Raw genomic sequence first — 21360 nt, 5'->3', positions numbered from 1 at the left:
CGCTGCAAAGGTGATCTGCTACAGCGTGTCTTTTTAGCTGCCCTGGGCACTGCTCAATGTAGCAAAAACTCCTTCACATGTGCCAGCATGACTCTAGCTGTCAAATATAATTAAAGTAGGCATTACACGACTTTGTTTGTTTTTGCAGAAGCAGTTTAAAAAGGAAGCACAACACTGCAGTTATAGAGTTGATGATGAGAGGCGCTCAACTTCTGTCTGTGTTTAAACCAGTTTTTTTTAATGGCAAGGTTAATTTGGGGTCAGAGATCAGTATCTCCTGTGATGTGAGTCAAAGCGCTGATGCGCTCACACACACTTGTTACCTAAAACTGTCCATGCATTGCTTTGCACGCTATATATGTGTCAAAATCTGAGCATAAGGCCATTATCACCCTTGCAGCTTGTTAATGTGGCAAGGCGGAGACCCCGTGGGAACAGGGCGGTGTGTGTGTGTGTGTGTGTGTGTGTGTGTGTGTGTGTGTGTGTGTGTGTGTGTGTGTGTGTGTGTGTGTGAATGCACTTAAGGAAGCTGGTTTGTGTGTTATGTAGTATGTGTTGCTCTTTGAGGAAGTGGTTTTTTATCAGTGTGTGAGCGCGTGTGGGTGTGAAAGACTGACCCAGCCCTCTGTGACGCTGCAGAGCTGATCCCGTGGAGGGGAGGGAGCGGCACAATCTACTCTTGCAGATGAATGTTATCAGTGTGAGGGCTTTAAATGCAGACGTTTAGGTTGAGCATTGAGTGTCAAAACACTTGTGTGAGGTGTAAATTGAAGCCAGCCAAAGGGCGATGATTGAACTGCTGCCGGCTAAATGGTGTCAGTAGCTTGTCGCCCTCTGACAGTCAGAGTTTAACTCTCTTTCAGCTTGTTTTAGATACTTTGTAATCTATTTCTGTCTCTGTTCCAGTCTGCAGAGTTCTTCGACATGCTGGAAAAGATGCAGGTATGACGAAATTTTCATTCCTCTGAATGCCATTTCCTTCTCTGCTGCTGTCCCTCTATCATTTCCTTATTTCAGTATCTCTATTTCCTCCATTCTTTCCCTATCTTCAGCCAGCACTACTGAGCTATAGTAGAGAGGTTTTTTTTGCCATAAAAAGGTTCCTCCTATCACCTTGTTTTTCTTTGACCAAAATCAGCTTTAACATATACTTGAATAGGGCTCACGCTGATGATTTAATCACTGAAAGTCGGCGCTGCGTGTGTCTTAGATTGGATAATAGGCATGCAGGCGGCAGTGAACATCCACACAAAGATCTGGACTGGCATGACTATTTTCTCCTTCTCTGTGTGGAATACATTGATTTTATTTTTGTTCTGAACAAAGGCTGTCTCTCTCTGTGTGTTCGACCACTTTGTGCCCTCCACAGGGCCCTAAGGGTGCAGGCTTTGAGTTGTCTGACGACAGATGGGGTTGGGCGAGGGGGGTTAAAAAGGGTGAGGAGGAAGAGAAGTAAGGTAGGAAAGAAAACATACCAAAAAGGGAGCATATGACCATAGGAAGATTCAGACAGAGATAATTGCTCATGCGGGTTTATTATTAGATGTCCAAGACGTGAATTATTAGGTGGTCATACTGGGAACCGTTAATAGGTTAAAAATAGAAAGCCCCATACTTTTAAGTCATTAGACTTTCTTCGCTCAGGATCCAAGAGGTGTGAACTGACCTGCAGCTGAAAGTTAAGGAATGCCAGTTTTATCCAGTGACCCCTGAATGCACCATATTAAATACCAGAAAAGCTCCCTCCAACAAAATTATAACATTTCCATTTGTTTCTTTTAAACTTTCTTTGAGACTGCTGATGATTTGTGTTTATTTTTTTCCTTCTATTGTCAACGAATCCTTTAAAAAGACCAAAACAAACAATTCTTTGCATCCAAAGCCTGAAATATGATATTCCCCCACACTGTGGGACTCTACTGGCGCTCAAAAACTCAATGAGCATTGACTGACTTGTCGGCCTCTGTAGTTCATTTTAGGTCAGTCTCATGTGCGCAGCCTTTTCTGATTATTGCAGTGAGTATTATTCACTGTACCACATACGAATTGATCCACTGTTGAAAATATTCTTTACAGTATCAGTAACAGCAAGTAAGACTGCCGTGTGGTCTATTTACAGTTAGAGAAACACAGCATCGTGTAAGAGACTGAGTCAAAAACAATGTAAAATAGCATCTGTGTTTAGAATAGAAGTAAACAGAAATAGCTAAGAGGAGACAAGGTGTGAGATGGTAAGTCAGCGTGAGGGAGAACCTGATTGAGGACATCACTGGAGTTATTTAGAAAGTGTAACTAGAGGATGACGACCCCCTAAGCAGCCTGATGATCAAAGAGTCACACACGTATGCAGAGTGAAACTGGCAGCTCATCGGTCTTTGCTGAAGCTCAGCTTGCATTGACCTTCTCGTCTGGGCTCTGAACGTTTGGAATCAGGCTTTCAAAGTGTGTTCCTGATGATGAAGGTCACTTTTTTCTTTTTTTTTGCTCCCCATCTCCGGTCCACTCCCTCCTTTCCTGTTCTTTTGTCAGCTTCACCAATTTTCACCCCTCTCTCTGCTTCCTCTGCCTTTGGCTTTTCTGTATGACCAAAAATCGAAGCCTCTGAAGACTCTTTCTGATCAGTGTCGTACTGTTGACACTGACTCCCCGCTGACTGCAACAGCTGCTCCATCAGTATGCACTCAGACAGACATAAACCACTACAGATTAGACTTAGAAGTATGTGCAAACACTTGTATGTGTGTGTGTGTCGGGGTTGCATTTGCACTCTTCAAATGAATTCTGCCTGACTCTTGGTATGATTGGTGGCAGTATAAGCGATGGCGGTGGCGTGGTGGTGGTGTGTATGCTAAGAGCTGTGAATCTGCACACATGCATTTATTTCCTCACTCTTATTCTCAGTCATGTAGATGAGCTGTTCCACTGGGCCTGTAGCATAATTGGCCAATTTACTGTGTGTACTAGATTGGCTTTTCGTAGCTGCATATATTTGCACTGCGCTGCATACTATGAAAAAAAAGGCTTCGGCCTGCGCCTCAGCGTTTCTGTGTTCCAACAAATGATAATAACAAGTGAAGAAAGGAACACTTAGTGTGTGGAAGCTGGATTCAGAGAGGGGATGACTAAGTGACTGCATTACCTGTGTGCGCTCGTGCATGTGTGTGTGTTTGTGTTTGCAAGAGAGTATATTAGCACGTATGACTCACTCTGTTTTCACCTGTCAGCAGATGAGACAGTCTGAAGTCTGAAAACAAGAATGTTTCTGCACCCTTTTGGAACATTGCACAAATAAACTGAACTTGTATTTTTTTAAATTCTTTTTTGACCTCTTGTGCTTTTCCACTCTTATGCTGCGATTGGACTTTAATAAGGTCCCTAAAGCTGAAGAGACCAAAAAATGGAAGGTGTGACTCGATACACACTTGTTGATATCTTCTCTGTGGGTCTCATTAGTGTGTCTGTGTGTGTCACCATTTATTCTGCATGCTGTGCTTCATTGCTGCACTGCTTTGCTCTGTGGTCGGACTCCTCGCCGCGAAGGAATTCTGAAAACACCCCGTGAATGTTTTTCAGACTTTTCTCAGGGCTTTCAAAGTGCAAAAATCCATAACCCCCTGATCAGATTGATTATAAGTTGAATGAACTCCAGCTGTCAATTGATCCTCTCCGGCCTGCCAGAGTTGCTGGCTCCTGCTGCCACAGAATATAAATGACTGGCTGCCCGGAGCCCTGCACCACCAACAATGCAGACAGGCCTCAGCAGTATTTTAGAGGTCACACTGGAGCTGGGCTAGCAGTGCCAAAGGCACACAGCTCTAAAATCTCAGGGGCCACTGAATCAAACACACTCCCTCGCTGATGTTTGCTGATGACTTTGCATTTTGCGTTGCATCATCGCCCCGACGTTTATTTAGTATCGTGAGCTGCGCTCCCCTTTCGCACCTGTGTTTGTGGATGTGCTTGGATCTGTTTCACCGTCGCAAAAGTCAGTGAACTTCATACAAGTTAAAAGTGTTACTGATGGTGTGTGCATATGTGTATGTATGTCTGTCCTCTTTTCTTTTACAGGATGACTATATCCCCTACCCACGGATAGAAGATGTGAGTCATTTCTAGCTCATCTTTCACTCAGCCATAATGCAAAACATTTGCAACCTTTGGCAAAACATGAAAAGCACACACTTTTTTAGTTGGTTATGTTTTATGTTGGTTTATGTTACACGCAAGGTCCTAGAGAAAGGTGGTCCATACCCCCAGGTAATCCTGCCCCAGTTCGGGGGTTATTGGATTGAAGATGTGGAGGCACCGGCAGGAACTCCATCTTCCTCAGAATCTAGTTTCTGTGAGGAGGAAGATGGAGGAGAGGGCATGAGCCCCGGTGGGGGGCACAGCTACCGTCTGGAGTGCAACAGCACAGCCCGTGCCTACCGCAAACACTTCCTGGGCAAGGTTAGTGCAGTCATGTCAGTTTGTACCAAGCAGTGCGAGTCTTTAAAGTCTAAACTGCACCTTTCTCCCTCGCTTACCTCCTTCTCTATATCCATACACCCAGGAGCACATGAACTACTATTGCACCGGCAGCAGCATAGGCAACCTCATCATGTCCCTGAAACACGAAGAGGCTGAGGGACAGGAGTTCCTGCGCATCATGCTCAGGTACAATCAGGCAAAGGCAGCAACAGTAGCTTCACTTCACATATTATAAGTTCAGGATTTAAAGTCTGATGTGGTTTTCCTTCATGTTCCTGTTAGTGATGGGCTAAACCAAAAATACCTGCCATAGCGTGATAATAAGAGCGAAAGGAGGATGAATGAAAACCTGTCCTGGCCTAGTGCCAGTTCAGATTCTTCTAAAACAAATGTTGTGGCAAAAATCAATCCATCCACACGACCCAAATGCCATTCTCAAACATTTGCGCTACATTTTTGTGACATTTCTGTCTGAACCACAGTCAAGCTCCAATTAATTATTCGACAAACCTAAAACCCCAAAGAAACACAAACACTGTTGGCATGGCTAAAACACACTAATAACCCAGGCCTCCATTCTGTTTTATTGCAGCTCTGTGCACTCCATGTTTGCCAAATTTCATATGATTTTGTTGCTCTGTGATGAATGTTTTTTGCTATTATCACAGTTGGTGACATTTTGATTAACGGGCGAGCAAAACAAATAGCATAATGCTTTGTTGTTACGTAGCCATTGTGGGTGTTGCACAGAGAACTGTAGCCAGGTGATTGCTAATCTTCTCTATGACAGATGACTGTGATAATGCTAGTGTTATGAGCAGCACTGCTACATTTAGAGTCAATGAGCCCAGTGACTTTATTTTTTTTTCAATTCGAAATTGGTTAAAATGATTAGTTCACATTTCCTCATATTCTTCCTTAAATTTCACCGGGACAGTGAACTACATGGACACTAGGAGTTAACTAGAAATCTCTTTGATGGAACAAATTCTTGAACGGTCCTATAAGTCCTTTTACATTCAGCCCATTTTGAGTGGGCGGGGCCAGTAAAATTCCCATTTCTGTCAGTGTAAGAACTTTAACTGCCCATTTAATCCCCATTGGGTTTAAAGTGCAACAAACAATTGTGTAAAATAAGAGAAAAAGTTACGCAGCTCCCTGCCCAGACTGTACTGTAATTATAAAATAAAGTTTTTGTTCATTCACATTTTGCATTTTTTTTTAACTGTGGGACCACTGTAAAAAATTGACATGTTAATTGTTTGGTTTTTTTTAATCTATCACAAAATTACTTTAGTGTCCTATGAAATGCCATAGATGAGTTCTTAATCAGTAGGAAAACTTATGAAAACACAGTTAAAAGTCCAAAATGTATGCCCTCCAATACATTTTCCAAAGCCATCCAATGGGTTGGATCAGAGTCTTTGCCAGCCCGATTTTAGTCCACGGGCCTTATGTTTGACATCCCTTCTCTATGTGGATGACCAATTTATATTCTTCTTGCAGGTCGAGGACCAAAACAGTTCACGATAGGATCTCTTTAGCAGGGATCAACCAGCTGCCCAGCGTACCACAGATTGCCAAGGTAAGATAGAGCTCACAGGTACACCAGGTTTAAAGGCAGACAGTCTCCATGCACATATAGCAACATCAAAACATAATGGCACATATTCAGGGAGGTATGGTGAACACCTGAGCGTGAGGGAGAAGGAAAGACTTTCGTAATCACATGTATTATTTCAGAATAGCACTTCTCACAAGTAATAACTGGACAAAAATTGCATTAAAGAAGTCAAGGTAACAGGAAAAAATGTTGAAGTGGAATTGTTCCCTTCCTGTTATATTTCTTTTTGCTCTCTGACATGTGACTGATTATTATTATCTCTAAGACATTTTCTGGTACATTGGATTAGTGCTCCTTTACAGTAATCCTTCTTCTCTATGTTTTTTCATCTGTTAGGTCTTTTGTGATGATGCCACAGGGCTGAAGTTCAACCCCGTCCTGTACCCACGGGTGAGTTCATCCTCAGTTCCTGCACTGCAACCATCATCACACCCAGTGTGACCTGAGCTCCTCCGTCCAAGGCAAATATTCATTCAAGCTGAAACGGGGTAGCTTTTCCAGTCCCTTACGTCTCCTGAGACACAAAGGGGGGCAGTATAGCTGAAAGGACATTTAATTATAGCTGCCACAACTTTACACCAACGTTCATAAATAACTTTTCATGAATTTTCATATCTATAAATATTTGATGGCTTTTATTTAAAGCCCGTGGCTTTTGTAGACATTTGAGCTTTAATTATTTTTTGCCAGCATCACCTGCCTGTCCCTACACATCAGATTTCATTAACTTTTCAACCTCCTAAAATTTTATCCACAAAAACACGTCCTTCTTGTCACATTTTACCCCCTACTTCCTGCCTCTCTAACATCTGCCCTGCGCAGTAAGCATATTAGTCAAGAAACGATTGATGATACCGCAACTCTCTAAAATGAATTTGATGGATCTGTTCCTCCTCCTCCTCCTCTTCCTCCTGTGAGCCTGATGGAGGAGTGTGATGGAGCATGCTTTCAGCCTGTGCCTCAGGGAAGGAAAAAAACCATCTGTGTCTCCGTATGCAAGAGACAGCAACAGGATCACTGCCCTCGCTGGGGGCCGCTATACAGTTTGTTGCATGACAGCCTTACATAACATGGACCCAATAAAACCGGCCCTGGAGACGTGTTATAGAGAAGGAAAACACTTCTTTTTTTAAAAGTGTACAACTTATAATCATAGGAAGAAAGTACGACTTTTCCTCTGTTTTGTTTACGTACAGGGATCCCAGTTAATAGTGGCTTACGATGAACATGAGGTGAACAACACGTTCAAATTCGGAGTCATCTACCAGAAGTTTGGACAGGTGAGCTATTTTAATTATCTTCCGCTTACTTTACATGTACCCTTTTATCTCATCTATCTTTCTCTTGTCTGTCCTTCACTTTATGTGCACGTATGTGTTTTCCTCCTCAGACATCAGAAGAGGAGCTATTTGGAAACAATGAGGAGACGCCAGCTTTCAAGGAGTTTCTCAGTATCTTAGGAGACACGGTTGAACTGCAAGATTTTAAAGGGTGAGGGTAGTAAAATGCAGTTCACTGGCATAAAACTTGTAGAATAATGTGAGAGAAAGTGGCAGGAAGAAAGGATTCAGTCAAATTTAAATGCAAAGAAACGAGTGAGTCTAAAAGAAGGAACCTTGGGCTTATTACAGTGAAGAACATGGCGAGCTTTAATTACTGTAACCTTGGAGCAATTTGTCCTGCTGTTTCGGACTCAGCATGCAACGTGGGTAAACTGCTTAGTGCAACAGATTTGTGCAAAGAAAGTGCCACATGGACAGGTAATCAGAGCTTTGTTTATTGTAAGGTAGGGGGGTGGGGGGTGCCGCAAGCTTTCTCCTATAGGGTTACACTTGTTGCTTTTACATAAGGAGACTATAAATTGTAGCTGACACATCACATTTGAATGACACTGGAGCCAGTTAGGCTTAAAATGTGATGACGGGATGTGTAAAATGCATGAAACAGAACCTTGTAAGTGAAGGCTGGAGGCTGCACAGAGAACATGAGCGCTCTGATCCTGTGACAGGTTCCGTGGTGGGCTGGACGTGTCCCATGGACAGACGGGGTCTGAATCTGTCTACACCGTCTTCAGACAGAGGGAGATTATGTTCCACGTGTCAACTAAGCTTCCCTTCACCGAGGGTGATGTTCAGCAGGTACCACGGCTTAATTCTGCCTTTATTATTGTTATACTGAATGCATGTGTGGATTTAGCTGCCAAATGGGGCACTTGAGCCCAGAAATATCAATATTAAATTGCTTTTATTCAAAGGCACTGAATTCAGATTTGATCCCTTGTTGGAAGAATGGTTGAGTTAAATGCACTAGATCATCTCACAGCTATTAAAGAGGACTTTAAAAGGAGCACATTCTTGCTTTTATGCCTCTGGTGCTGATGGTGTATCTGAGATTCAGGTGTTGGTGTTGTTCCTGGATCATCATATGATTAATATTGATCCAGGTTTACTATTGCAAGTGATCAATCACATAGTTATTATGTTTTAGTCCTGCGACACAGAAAAGAACCTGCGGATGTCCACTCAGGAAAAAATCCAACAAAGGGAGCGTTTCGAGCCATCGTTGGGTTGGGGGTTAGGATTCAATCGTGGTTAGGGTTAAAGGATCATCTGGTGCTGATCTGAAGTTAATACTTGAACAAAGTTGACCTTTCTTGTGTCATCTATATCTTTCAGCTGGTTTCAAAAACTAAATAAAATGTTCTTTGGCTTCTTATGAAAAAACAAAGAAAAAAATAAAGGCGGATCAGTTACAAAACTTTTAAAATCCATTCATAAAAGGAGTAAAAGAGCGACTAGGTGGCCTAAAATGCTGTAGGCGTGCATTAAATCACTTATTAGCAAATCGTCACCCCAGTATAGTATATACCATATAATAGCTTAAATGCTACAGAGACTTTTGCTTTTAGTGTCTGCAGTGAGCTCTCAGTTTTGTGCTGAATCTCATTTTTCTGCAAACATGTTCTATTCTAAAGTTTTCAGTGTACAGGAAGTAGAAGGGAAAAAAATATGAGTAGCCAAAGATGAACAGCTTCATCAACGAGTGACCTTCAGTGTTCTTCAGACTCTGACAGCAGCATCCGCACTAAATTACAGTGGGGGCATGACTTGGGTACACACATAACTGCATGTATTCTAAGACACATGTCAAATCTTGTCTGGCACTTGGTGGACGAGGTGTGAAAATAGCAGATGCACAACCAAAATCTGCACACAGTGTTAAACCACTGACCTTTGATAGGTTTGTAGCATAAACCCTATTCGCTGGAACGTTGAAGACAATATAATTACACTGCAAAGCAAGACACAAGGTTCTGGTTTACTCATGCATGAGGGAGGTGTCTGGCTGGAGCCAAGTGTCGTCCCACCACTTGACCTCCGTCAGAGACTCTCAGCCAGGCTCCCCATAGCACTCCTTTTATTGTGGTTACATGAATATGCATAGGGTCATTAACATATGATGTCTTACATAGGTATACATGTGAACAAAGAATACTGTGTGTGTGTGTGTGTGTGTGTGTGTGTGTGTGTGTGTGTGTGTGTGTGTGTGTGTGTGTGTGTGTGTGTGTGTGTGTGTGTGTGTGTGTAGGTCAAGATGTGAAGCCTCCCTAAAGCTAGTGCCAGGATGTCTGAGTCCATCTAACAAAAGGCTCTTATACTTAAACAGATATACATGTGCTTGCTATACCATAAATCAACAAGAAAAGATAAACTCTCCTAGGGAGTATGTGATTTATACCAAGGACACTCTAGAAGAACGGATGCACTCCCTAACACACAGAGCTGTTACTTTAGGATGAAACATCCTTTCAATCCACCAATGATTATATACACTTCTAAGCATATATGAGTAAATATTTCTAAGCATAAATGACAATCAACAATACAAATCTAACAACCTTTCTGGCCTTTCTATCATGCAAATGTATTATTTTAATGAACTCTAAACAATAAAATCTCCCCTCTGTTTCAGAGGAGAATTTTCATGAAGACTTTATGGACTTGCTATCAATGTAGCACGCTCCTCTTATTCTAATCCAGCACTGAGATAAGGCTGATGGGCCTTGCACTGGCAGTTATTAAATCTTGTGTTAATATCTTTTCTTTTTAAACCTTCATTGTAGTCTTAAAGTGCTCGGTGACAATGAGCTTTGCCATCCTAATAAAAAACTAAATTGCTCTTATATAAGCCATCGCTGAGGGTTTGATGTGAAGTCTCTAAAATCCTCCCGAGAACCATATGACCCCTTCTTGAATTCAGGGGCTCATGCAGTGTAGAACTAGAAGCCATATCCCGAGCTCTTATTTTGAAAGTGTTCAAAAATAAACACATAGCAAAAACTGGTGACCCGAGGTAATTATTTCCTCCTCAGCTCCAAAGAAAAAGGCACATAGGAAACGACATTGTCGCCGCAGTCTTCCAAGAAGAGCCCACACCGTTTGTTCCGGACATGATCGCCTCCAACTTCCTGCACGCCTACGTCCTGGTGCAGGCAGAGAACCCCTGCACAGAGCACACGACATACAAGGTACAAACAGGAAAATACTTCCTCTCCTTCCGTGTGTGCTGTAGTGGGCCGGTGGCCACAGTAACATGTGGCTGTTACTTGTTTTATGCTGACAGGTGTCTGTTACGGCGAGGGAAGATGTACCTTCATTTGGACCTCCCCTTCCAAACCCAGCCATCTTCAAGAAGGTGAGCGGCAGATGTGATCTCAGTATGAAAAGAAGCGCCACCAAGGCAGCTCGCTGTCTGGGCAGTATTTACTTTTAAGGGAATAATATTATATTTTCTATATATTGACTTTGTTTTCTTTGTTTTTTAAGAGGTTTGAGTGCAGTAAAAATCAGATAAGGGTCACAGGGCAGTAGATAATGGATAATAGGTACGATTTGCAAATAACTTGTCATAATGAATTAGAGCTTATTATATTATATATAATATTATACTACAGTATATTTCTAACTAAGCATGTCATTTGTTTTCACTTGAGACAAAGGGAAATGTGAGGTCAGAGGTCAAATGTGGCCACATTATATTTAAAAAATGATATTTAGAATTCCCCATATACTAGAATCATTTACCAAATGTTGCTAATACAAACAAAGGATGTATTTTGCAAATATAAGCACAGTTTTAAAGGTAAAAGTCATTTTATGAATGTTTGACCTTATTTGACCATAAAGAAGAGGTCAAACGGTACTTTCTATATCATTGCAGGACACACAAAAAATAGTTTTAAGGCTTTTTGTCATTTTTTGGTCAATAAATCATTGTAGACCTTGGTGGACTTCAAGGTCTCTACACCCCCAGTTTTTATCAGAGTTCCTCGAAAACCTTTTGAGCTGTTTACAGACAGAATAACACACACACACGCAAACACTACCAAAAACACACCAGGCAGAGTCAACTTTTTGACCTTGACTCCAATGACTTGTGCTGACGAAAAGCTAAAGTTCACTGAAATGAACTGATATCCTTCGCTGGCAGCCAGTCACTCAATATGAAGAAGAAGAGTAGTGCTTTTGGCAGGAAATGATACGCTGACCTGCAGCACGGATTGCCTTTCAGTAAAAGGTATCTGCAGCATGTGAAAATACACTTTTTAGATTTCCAGCAGAGAGTTGGTTAGGAGATTGATGCCAATCTTAAAGTAGGTAAGAAGCTGTAGACTTCCTGTTCATGGAGAAAATGTCCAAAGGTAATATAATAAGAAAATACAGTCACAGGTATTCAGTATCTCTACAAAGTTATTGCTTAGTGAAGGATGAAAGATTTATTTCAGGATTCTGTCACAAAAGCAAAAGTCCAATGCAGAAAAAAATTAGAGACACTGGTTTCAGCATTCAGTCGATAATAAAGCTGCTCACTGCAGAATAAGAGGATGAAAAGGGGGAATTTGAGGCAGATGGGATTTTTAAATCATTTACGCTCATGATCACCACAGCACAATGAGCTGAGGCACTGTTGTCTGTATATCGTTAAGGTCACCTTTTCCTTTCCTCATTGTCACCCTCCCCATTCCTTGTTGCTCATCAACTTCCCTCCTCGCCTCTGTCGCTCTCTAGGGCCCAGAGTTTCGAGACTTCCTGCTGACAAAGCTGATCAATGCTGAAAACGCCTGCTACAAATCTGACAAATTCGCCAAACTGGAGGTGACACACGCGCGCACAGCTACACCAAAACACCGCAGCATGCCTTCGTTCCGCTCTGCCGATTCATCCCTAATCATTTTCCCGATGCGTTCCTGCTTGTGTGTGTGTGTGTGTGTGTGTGTGTGTGTGTGTGTGTGTGTGTGTGTGTGTGTGTGTGTGTGTGTGTGTGTGTGTGTGTGTGTGTGTGTGTGAACCGATTTCAGGGGCGAACACGAGCTGCGCTGCTGGACAATCTCCACGACGAGCTGCACAGACAGAGTCAAAGCGCGCTTGGTCTGGGCCAGGTCGGAGAGGAGGACAAGCTTGAGAACGGGGGACACGGAGGCCTGCTGGAGTCCTTCAAGGTGAACATGAGCCTAGACAAAAAGTACATCGTTCAATCCTTTCTCAGCTCTGTGACATTTATTTAATCACCGTCATTACAGCACAAGAGTGCCAGGTTTGCTCGCTGTAGGTCAGCGAAATGTCACAGGTCTGCAAGATGACTTGAGGCGTTAAACCATTGTTATCACAGACGCTCCTGGATTTCTCAGTGCTCGAGAATTTTGACCTTATACTCACAGTGTGTGTGCGTGTGTGTGTGTGTGTATTCAGTGTGAGCATGTGAACATGCAAAACGCTGCGGCGCTAAATCTGTATGAGACTGTGCCTTTCTCTTTATGAATTTCTCCTCTGCTTCCTCTCACCAGCCACCTAAATCTCTCTAGCCCATCACACCGCCATTGCACGTGCTCACTGAAGGCTGGAGTGTCTTTAAAAGGACCGTCTTGAATGTGTGTCTCTGTTTGTCGCCACGAAAATGTGTAACCAATGTAATCATTTGATTCTATCGCTCTTCGCAGGCGTTGTGGACGGCGGCTTTGCAGTTTGTGCAGTCGGTCCCAGGGGGCGCTCTTATTGTTGCTGTCGTGGCGGTTGCTGTGTATTACCTTTCTGTGTCACTGTAAATGCACGTGGGGGAATTATATGATGATAAATAAAGACGATCTCATATGATGTTGTTTGTGTGTGTGTGAATTTGAGCTGGTCATAGCTGAGGCAGATAGCAAAGGTGGGAAAAGTATCGACATTTGATTTGAATGTTACCGACCGGAAGTTATCATAAACTCCTTTTACATCAATGAACCAATGATATAAATAATGAGTGTAACACAGTTACAGTACTCTTTCTTCTCTAACTCACTTTCTCTTCTTCTTGGACAACTGCGCCCCCTTGTGGTCACCTTCTTGACACTGCCTCCCCCCAACTTCATTATTTCACACTGTTTCCATTACTTGCTTCTACTCCTTAACCTCCTCCTCTCCCTCATCATGAGCTCATCTCTCTTTTCTCCTGCTTCTCCAGAGAGCCATGCGGGTCAGAAGCCACTCCATGGAGACTATGGTAGGGTCTCACCGTCACAGAAGCCCCGGTGTAGGAGGTGGTGTTCCAGCCAGCCTCAGTGGTGGAGGTCTGCCGCAGAGCACCAGCGAATGCACAAAGAGCACCTTCACTGTGAGTTCACTTCAGCAAGATGTGACTTGAGCTAAAAGCTTTGGTTCTTGTTCATTTACTCATCCATATTTAATGTTGGAGGATTTTTGGGGAACATTTTTAAAGTGCTGCAATACTAAGAGAAGCCAAATTCTTTATTCTGTTATCCGCAGCCTCCTGTACTGTCAGCCAAGTCTCCCCTGAAGAGCCCTGTGAAACGGCGCTCGGGTCTCTTCCCCCGTCTCCACTCCAGCACAGAAACTTCTTCAGACAAACACACGCGTGGGTAGGTTAAAGGTCCCTGCATTCAGAAGTTACAGTCTTTTTAAACAGCTACCTTTTGACTTACGGATTTGCTTTTTGTATGCAGCGACCAAAAGTTTGCAGAGAGCTGCCTGCTGTCCCAGGACGTGAAATCAGAGACGTCATCCAATCCGAGCTCACCTGAGATCTGTCCCAACAAAGAAAGGTGAGACCCAAGCTGATTTTATCTAAAGAATACTTTAATACTTTAACATTACTGCTTAATGTTTGCTTTTTCACGTCAGTACAAATTTTACTCATGGTTGCTCCTCTGTGTTCTCCTCAACAGGCCATTTGTCAAGCTGAAGGAGTGCGGCGGCGGCAGGCAGAACATTTCTCGTTCTTCTTCCAGCACCAGCAGCTTCAGCAGCACCGCGGGAGAAACAGAAGCTCTGGAAGAACTGGAGACGGTGAGCCCAAACTTTTATTCATTCATTTGAAAAGAAGGAACGAACGAAAGAAAATGTGTTGTGCTGTTGAGAGTTACATTTTTAAAGTATAAGAACATTGAAGAGATGGTGCAGAAAGCTGCATCTGGTCTGAAGGAAAAATCGCACAAACTTGGAAGAGTTGGTCGGATTTGTGCAAGATGCATTAGGTGGCAATGGACAAATACAAACATACAGATGGTTACACCCTCGTGCAGCAAAGAGGATGCATGTTGAAGCACAAGACACAATAAGACAGCTGATCAAGTTGTTTTGCTAAGTCATCTACACAAGGCAGAGGAAGAATAGCAGCCTACGACATCATCTCAAAATAGTATTTCAAGTTTAATCTCGAAATTTTGACTTATTTTTTTTTCTTAATGTGGCCCTAATATTCTGTCGTATCTGTACGGAGTCAGAACCAAAGGTTTGAAGTTGTTGGTGGTGTCAGTGTCGTGGATGAAATAGTCTATAATTACTAAGAACTGCTTCGTAGTAAGCGCATGTCAATTATGATGATTGCAGCTCTACTTGATCGCCTTGTATCAGATAAAACCGCTTCAAGGTGTTATTTTATGTTACCTGAGAAACGCTGTGAGATTGTTCCTCAGTGTTTGGCAGGAGATCAGCTTGCACAGATGATCCCTACGCAGTAGAAACTCTCAGAGAGAGATAGAGACACGGCTTAAATGCCAGAGAAAACTGTTAAAGTAATCGTTAAGTGCCTGATGCAGCAGTAAAGTACACCAGCGGGCATCACAAGGGAGAATCTGATAGGCTGGATGGGAAGAAAAACGCAGTCTTTATTAGCTAATAGAGAGACTTGAAGCAGCAGATTAAAACTATTTGTAAAGTTTGTAGGGCTCAGTTCTTGTTTTTTTGTTATTTTACTTTTTTAAGTCCATTAGTTTTTACAACCTTTGGAACTATGTGAATTAGCATTTGTAGAGTCTTTATGCTACATTTAGCTCGTTAGCTAGCATACTAGCTAGCTAGCACACACACACACGCACACATACATATACACTCAACAAAAATATAAACGCAACACCTTTGTTACTGCTCCCATTCCCCATGGGATGGACATAGAGACCTAAAATTCATTCCAGATACACAATATAACCATCCCTCCCAAACAGTGGTCACAAATCAGTCCAAATGTGTGGTAGTGGGCACATCTGCTATATTGAGATAATCCATCCCACCTCACAGGTGTGCCACATCAGGATGCTGATCTGACATCATGAGTAGTGCACAGGTGTACCTCAGACTGCCCACAACAAAAGGCCACCCTGGAATGTGCAGTTTTGTCTCACAGCAAAATGCCACAGATGCCACAAGCAATGAGGCAGCGTGCAATTGGCATGCTGACAGCAGGAATGTCAACCAGATCTGTCGCCCGTGCATTGAATGTTCATTTCTCAACCATAAGCCGTCTCCACAGGCGTTTCAGAGAATATGGCAGCACATCCAACCGGCCTCACAACCGCAGACCTCGTGTAACCACACCAGCCCAGGACCTCCACATCCAGCAGGTTCACCTCCAAGATCGTCTGAGACCAGCCACCCAGACAGCTGCTGGAACAATTAGTTTGCACAACCAAACAATTTCTGCACAAACTGTCAGAAACCGTCTCAGGGACGCTCAACTGCATGCCCGTCGTCCTCATCGGGGTCTTGACCTGACTCCAGCTCGTCGCCGTAACAGACTTGTGTGGGCAAATGCTCACATTCGATGGCGTCTGGCACGTTGGAGAGGTGTGCGCTTCACGGATGAATCATGGTTCACATTGTTCAGGGCAGATGGCAGCTGAGAATGTCCCAGTTCTTGCATGGCCAGCATACTCACCGGACATGTCACCCATTGAGCATGTTCGGGATGTGCTTGACCGGCGTATACGACAGCGTGTACCAGTTCCCACGAATATCCAACAACCTCGCACAGCCATTGAAGTGGAGTGGACCAACATTCCACAGGCCACAATTGACAATCTGATAGACTCCATGCGACGATGTGTTGCACTGCATGAGGCAAATGGTGGTCACACCAGATACTGACCGGTTCTGGGTCCCCAGACCCCCAATAGCGCAAAAAACTGCACATTCCAGGGTGGCCTTTTGTTGTGGGCAGTCTGAGGTACACCTGTGCACTACTCATGATGTCAGATCAGCATCCTGATGTGGCACACCTGTGAGGTGGGATGGATTATCTCAATATGGCAGATGTGCCCACTACCACACATTTGGACTGATTTGTGACCACTGTTTGGGAGGGATGGTTATATTGTGTATCTGGAATGAATTTTAGGTCTCTACGTCCATCCCATGGGGAATGGGAGCAGTAACAAAGGTGTTGCGTTTATATTTTTGTTGAGTGTATATATATATAGATATATATATTAGAGATGGACCGATCCGATATTACGTATCGGTATCGGTCCGATACTGACCTAAATTACTGGATCGGATATCGGAGAAAAATAAAAAATGTAATCCGATCCATTAAATATCACGAAAGCACCTCACAAAACTTGCAACACGCCGTAACTCACCTCAGAACGTTAGCACGTCGGAGCAGTATGCATCACGTGATAGAGCGGCTGTGGCATGCAGGACCTGTCGGTGGTCTGGATAGCATTTGGAGCTTCGCTAGCAACCCGGCATTTCATCTCCGACAAAGTTATCCCCGAGAGAAGTAAAGCAAGTGTGTAAGTCCATCTCTGAATGTTTGTAAAGCATTCCTGTGTTAAGCTTAACAAACGACTGCCTCTCGCTCTCCGGCTGCTACTTCAATCATGAAACTGCTTAACGATCAGCTGATCGGCTTTTCTGTCGGGAGTACGTCTCTCTTGTTTGCTTTTGGCCCACTTTGCACCAGAAAGAGGAAACCAGCGGCTGAACAACAGCAGCACGTTTAAGCTCTATAAGCTGTTGTTAGAATTTATTTAATATTACTTTCTACTCGAGGATCTTTTTCTACGTAGCTGACGGCTGGTAACTGTGCAGGGGCGGATCTAGCAAAGTTTAGCCAGGGGGGCCGATAGGGCATTAACAGGGAAAAGGGGGCACAAAGACATACTTTTCTTTCTTATTCTCATTTAAAATGTCTAGCTTTTAATAAATAATTATCTGACAGCCAAAGTTTTAATTTGATGCAAAATGAATAGAAGTCCATTACTGTATATAGTAACTATTAAGTCTAATATATATATATATATATATATACCCTAGTAAGCTATAGTACTTTTTCCTTTGTGAAGGTACCATCTGTGCAGTCTGCAATTTTGTTGAAGAAAGATGTTGAATCTATTTAATATTTCTTGAAAAATAATTGATTTCTGTGCATTTTTTTTTCCACACTGCATCAAATTAAGGTTGATTACGTCGATTAAGCATCATGAGGTGGAGCGTGAGGGGTGGTTCCCTATTTTTTATTTATTTATTTTTGTTGTTGCTGGGAGTTGGAACCCTATTAGTTAGGTTGCTTAATATATATGCTAAGTACTCTTTAAAATACCAGAATAGGGAGGATGGTGTAGGTTTAAGTTTATTAGATTGATCAGTATTGCTGAACTATGAAATATTTTTTTTGGATACAGGTATAACAGAATAGCTTTAGTGTAGTTGTTGTTTTAAACTTGAGTATGAACTTATACAAAATGCAGCAAGATATTTAAAAAACAGTTTTGTTGATTAAAAAACACTATATCGGATTCATATCGGTATCGGCAGATATCCAAATTTATGATATCGGTATCGGTATCGGACATAAAAAAGTGGTATCGTGCCATCTCTAATATATATAGATATAGATATATATAGATATAGATATATATATAGATATAGATATATATAGATATAGATATATATATATTTCAAAACCTTTACCCCTAAAAAACTTCTAGGAGAGCTATTATGCTAATCTACTTTGAAAGTGCTCTGAGTGCTCAGATAGAATAGAAAAGCGCTATATAAGAACAAGTCCATTTACCATGTTAACCTATGCACTGTCTCTCTAAAGCATTTTTTTCTGCTTTGGTGTGTTTATGATGTCTGCGAGAGTCGTGCTCACCTCAGTTTGTGTTTTTCTTGCGTCTGTGTGGGTTCTCTCCAACTACTCCACCCAAAAGCGTGTAGCTACTGGGGTTAGGTTGATGATTCTAAACTGACTGAAGGTGTGAATTGTTGTCTGTGTTAGCTAGCAAAACTATTTTTAACTATGAAGAATGCAGATTGACTCTAGTAGAATGCGGGAATCAAAATATTGAGTTAGAAATAAACTTAAGACACTACATCACCTATTTTAATCTAACCCATTTTATGATCATTTCTCCCTCCAAGCCAGCTCTACCCAACTCCTTGCAATGTTTCCCACTTTGCTGAGGGCCAAGTTAAATTCAACTTCAGCAAAATTCTGCTCCCTCGTTTCAGAGAACCTCTTTTAGCCCCCCACCCCCGTACGTCTGTGTCCATATTTAACTTTCGTCCTCCCGCTTTCTCTCCTTCCCTCAGGCCAGCCATCCACCCATAGCTTCTTCCTCTGCCTTCAGCCCCGCACTCAACATAGAAAGCCAAGGGTCCTGCACCCCTGTCATCATGTGCCGCAGTCCAACAGGTAAGCCTAAATTCATGACGCATTTGTGGACTAGCTTTTAGTCCAGTTTGAACAGAATGATACGCCAGAGGTGGATGAGTTCATTTTCTAATGAGCATTTCCTTTGTTTCCTTTCCGTCTCCTCCCTTTTTTTCCTTCCACAGATGGAAAAACTAAGACTTCACCGAGGTCAAACTTGAAGTTCCGCTTTGACAAAATGAGCCACTCATCCACGACTGTAAGTCTGATACTTGAACACTGCCTTGTTAAGGTTTTTCAGTAGGATATTTCCAACTTTTTGAGACAGAAGCTCCATAAAACTTTTAAAGAGAGAAAGTTCGACATTGAAATTAAGATAATTATGGCAGAACGCTGGCAGCGATGCCAAAAAGTCCCCTGGTGTGTGTGTGTCTGTCTGTTTTTTAACACTTTGTCTATCTTATAGACATCTCATTATCTCTGGAACTCTGTAATGTGACTGAAACACTCAAGCTGATGTTGGGTAATAAACCCGGACTGAAAGACGTGTGCTGAACGCTCTCTCCTCTTTTGTTTTTTTTGTTCCCTCTTTTCTCTTTCAGTCTGAGTAGCTTTGAGTGGAACGGAAAAACCCCAACCTTGCACAATGAAGGGACAGCGCCTGCTGACAGAGCTGCAAAAAAATAAAACAACGACAACAAAATAAAAAAGTCACAACAACAACCACAAAATCACTGTAGAACTACTTCCCAATGCCAAGGATAACCTGAGAAGGTTACCGAGTCCCCCGCACACTAGAATCTAACTGAAACTACTGTGAGTATATAGGGAGGTGAAGCAGCTGACATTTTGGCTTTTGTTTCTAACCAGTCTTTAGCTACAGATTAGTCGATGCTCGCTGCACCGTTGCTCATCCACCTTTCATGAGGGTCTTTGGCGTGGCTGTGATACTGTGAGTTCAAGCCGAGCTCGGCTTTTTTTCCTTAAGCGTCTTGTTTGATAGAGAGAAACACGATGACCTCCTAGAAGAATTGTGACACGAGTTTATGGCCGAACTTTTAACCTTTATCTCACTGACTGTTGAGTGCCCAGTGGAGGAAGAAAAAAAGAAATCATTAGCCATCAGGATGTATTTGCCTTCGCCCTTGAACAGACGAAAACTGCGCACAGAAGACTCGCAGTAGCAAGACCTCGGAGGCGCCGCGGCTTGGAGTCTTCTCCACTGTGCTCTCTGAGCTTGTTCTTTGCATAATGTAAATGCTTTTTTCAGAGAACAAGTTTTGATTTCGCCGAGGCTTTTTGCAATCCCGCTAGCTGCTGCATTGTGTCTACTGCACTATAAACGTGACGTGTCTCCTCCTAGGACAGCATTTCTGTATCCGTAGGGGCAACTTCATAGACTTGAACTCAAGAGCAGGGTGGGGGGCGGGGTGGGGAGGGGCACTGCCAACACATTTTGCCACAAGCTTCTTTTAGCCAAAGCTGCGCCTTACAATCTATCACACACATAGAAAAAGCCCTTTTCGCCGCTGACACGTTCTTTCTCAGCCTCCGTCTCGTCTCTGTGCGTCTCACTATGTGAGAGGACGGGGATCTGGTTACAGCACAGTTGTGGGTAGCCGAGCTACACCCACATTTGCTCAAAATAGATGTTGCACTCAGTGAAAACATTTCACCTTCTGATACCTCCCATTGAAACTCGCTAGCTCGGTGTATCGGCGTGTACGTACGGCAGCTCTTTAGGACATCTCCAGGGTTTTTCCCAGGATGTGAGCTGATGAGGATGACTTGAAAAATATGAAGTTCAGGTTATAACGAACCACCTATGAAGTTACAAAAAACACTTTGAATGTAAACTATGAGCCTTTAAAAAAAGGACTTAGCTGTTGCAAAAATATAAGTAAAAACTGCAAAGTTGGTGCTCGCAGGCACAGAAGGACCACGGGTCTAATCTTCAACTGACATTAGCCTGGAAAAGAAGCATAAAAACACACACATTCGCTTCCAGTGTGACCAAAAACAATCAAGCTGGTGTGTGTTAATGTTGGTGTAATCTTACTGTGTAGGGAACAGTTCCTGTAGTTTAGGCTGGCCTAAGAGTGTAAAAGGTTTAATAGCTAGTTTCACCCAAATTACAAACGCCCTCTGTGATTTACATGTAGGTCACCTTTTAACTTGCCAGGAAGCTGTTCTAACTTGAGTAGTACCTTTCTAATTTATCAAGACTAGAGGCAGGCGTGTTGCCAAACACACGCTGCCCTCGGTCGGTGATTACCTCGAGTAAGGGAAGCAGGGATAGAAATCCTCTGGGGAAGTTCAGATGTCATATAGTT

The 21360-nt window shown here is 42.8% G+C and overlaps 1 protein-coding gene across 5 annotated transcripts in view; it reads left to right on the top strand.

Annotated features, from left to right (window-relative positions):
• The window catches only part of rap1gap2a (RAP1 GTPase activating protein 2a), a 99894-nt gene extending 79886 nt beyond the window's left edge, over nt 1-20008 (top strand). For 4 of the 5 annotated variants that reach the window (XM_085429170.1, XM_085429174.1, XM_085429172.1 and 1 more), the window contains 20 exons: nt 907-942; nt 4069-4101; nt 4228-4449; nt 4553-4656; nt 5977-6055; nt 6431-6484; nt 7291-7374; nt 7485-7585; nt 8103-8232; nt 10467-10622; nt 10718-10789; nt 12163-12249; nt 12453-12593; nt 13595-13744; nt 13897-14009; nt 14094-14192; nt 14316-14436; nt 18967-19069; nt 19213-19286; nt 19630-20008. In XM_085429170.1, coding sequence (XP_085285296.1) covers nt 907-942; nt 4069-4101; nt 4228-4449; nt 4553-4656; nt 5977-6055; nt 6431-6484; nt 7291-7374; nt 7485-7585; nt 8103-8232; nt 10467-10622; nt 10718-10789; nt 12163-12249; nt 12453-12593; nt 13595-13744; nt 13897-14009; nt 14094-14192; nt 14316-14436; nt 18967-19069; nt 19213-19286; nt 19630-19638 — 1968 coding nt within the window. In that variant the 3' untranslated portion in view covers nt 19639-20008. Of the gene's footprint in view, nt 1-906; nt 943-4068; nt 4102-4227; nt 4450-4552; nt 4657-5976; nt 6056-6430; nt 6485-7290; nt 7375-7484; nt 7586-8102; nt 8233-10466; nt 10623-10717; nt 10790-12162; nt 12250-12452; nt 12594-13594; nt 13745-13896; nt 14010-14093; nt 14193-14315; nt 14437-15898; nt 17971-18966; nt 19070-19212; nt 19287-19629 lie in introns of those variants that run through there. The other variant, XM_085429173.1, reaches the window with a different exon arrangement.
• Nucleotides 20009-21360: the final 1352 nt, after the last annotated feature.

Source organism: Rhamphochromis longiceps, linkage group LG14 (genome assembly GCF_057381845.1).
Source record: "Rhamphochromis longiceps isolate RC_006_pf linkage group LG14, R_longiceps_female_GT1.1, whole genome shotgun sequence".
Taxonomy (NCBI): domain Eukaryota; kingdom Metazoa; phylum Chordata; class Actinopteri; order Cichliformes; family Cichlidae; genus Rhamphochromis; species Rhamphochromis longiceps.
This window is presented reverse-complemented; position numbering and strand designations above follow the sequence as displayed.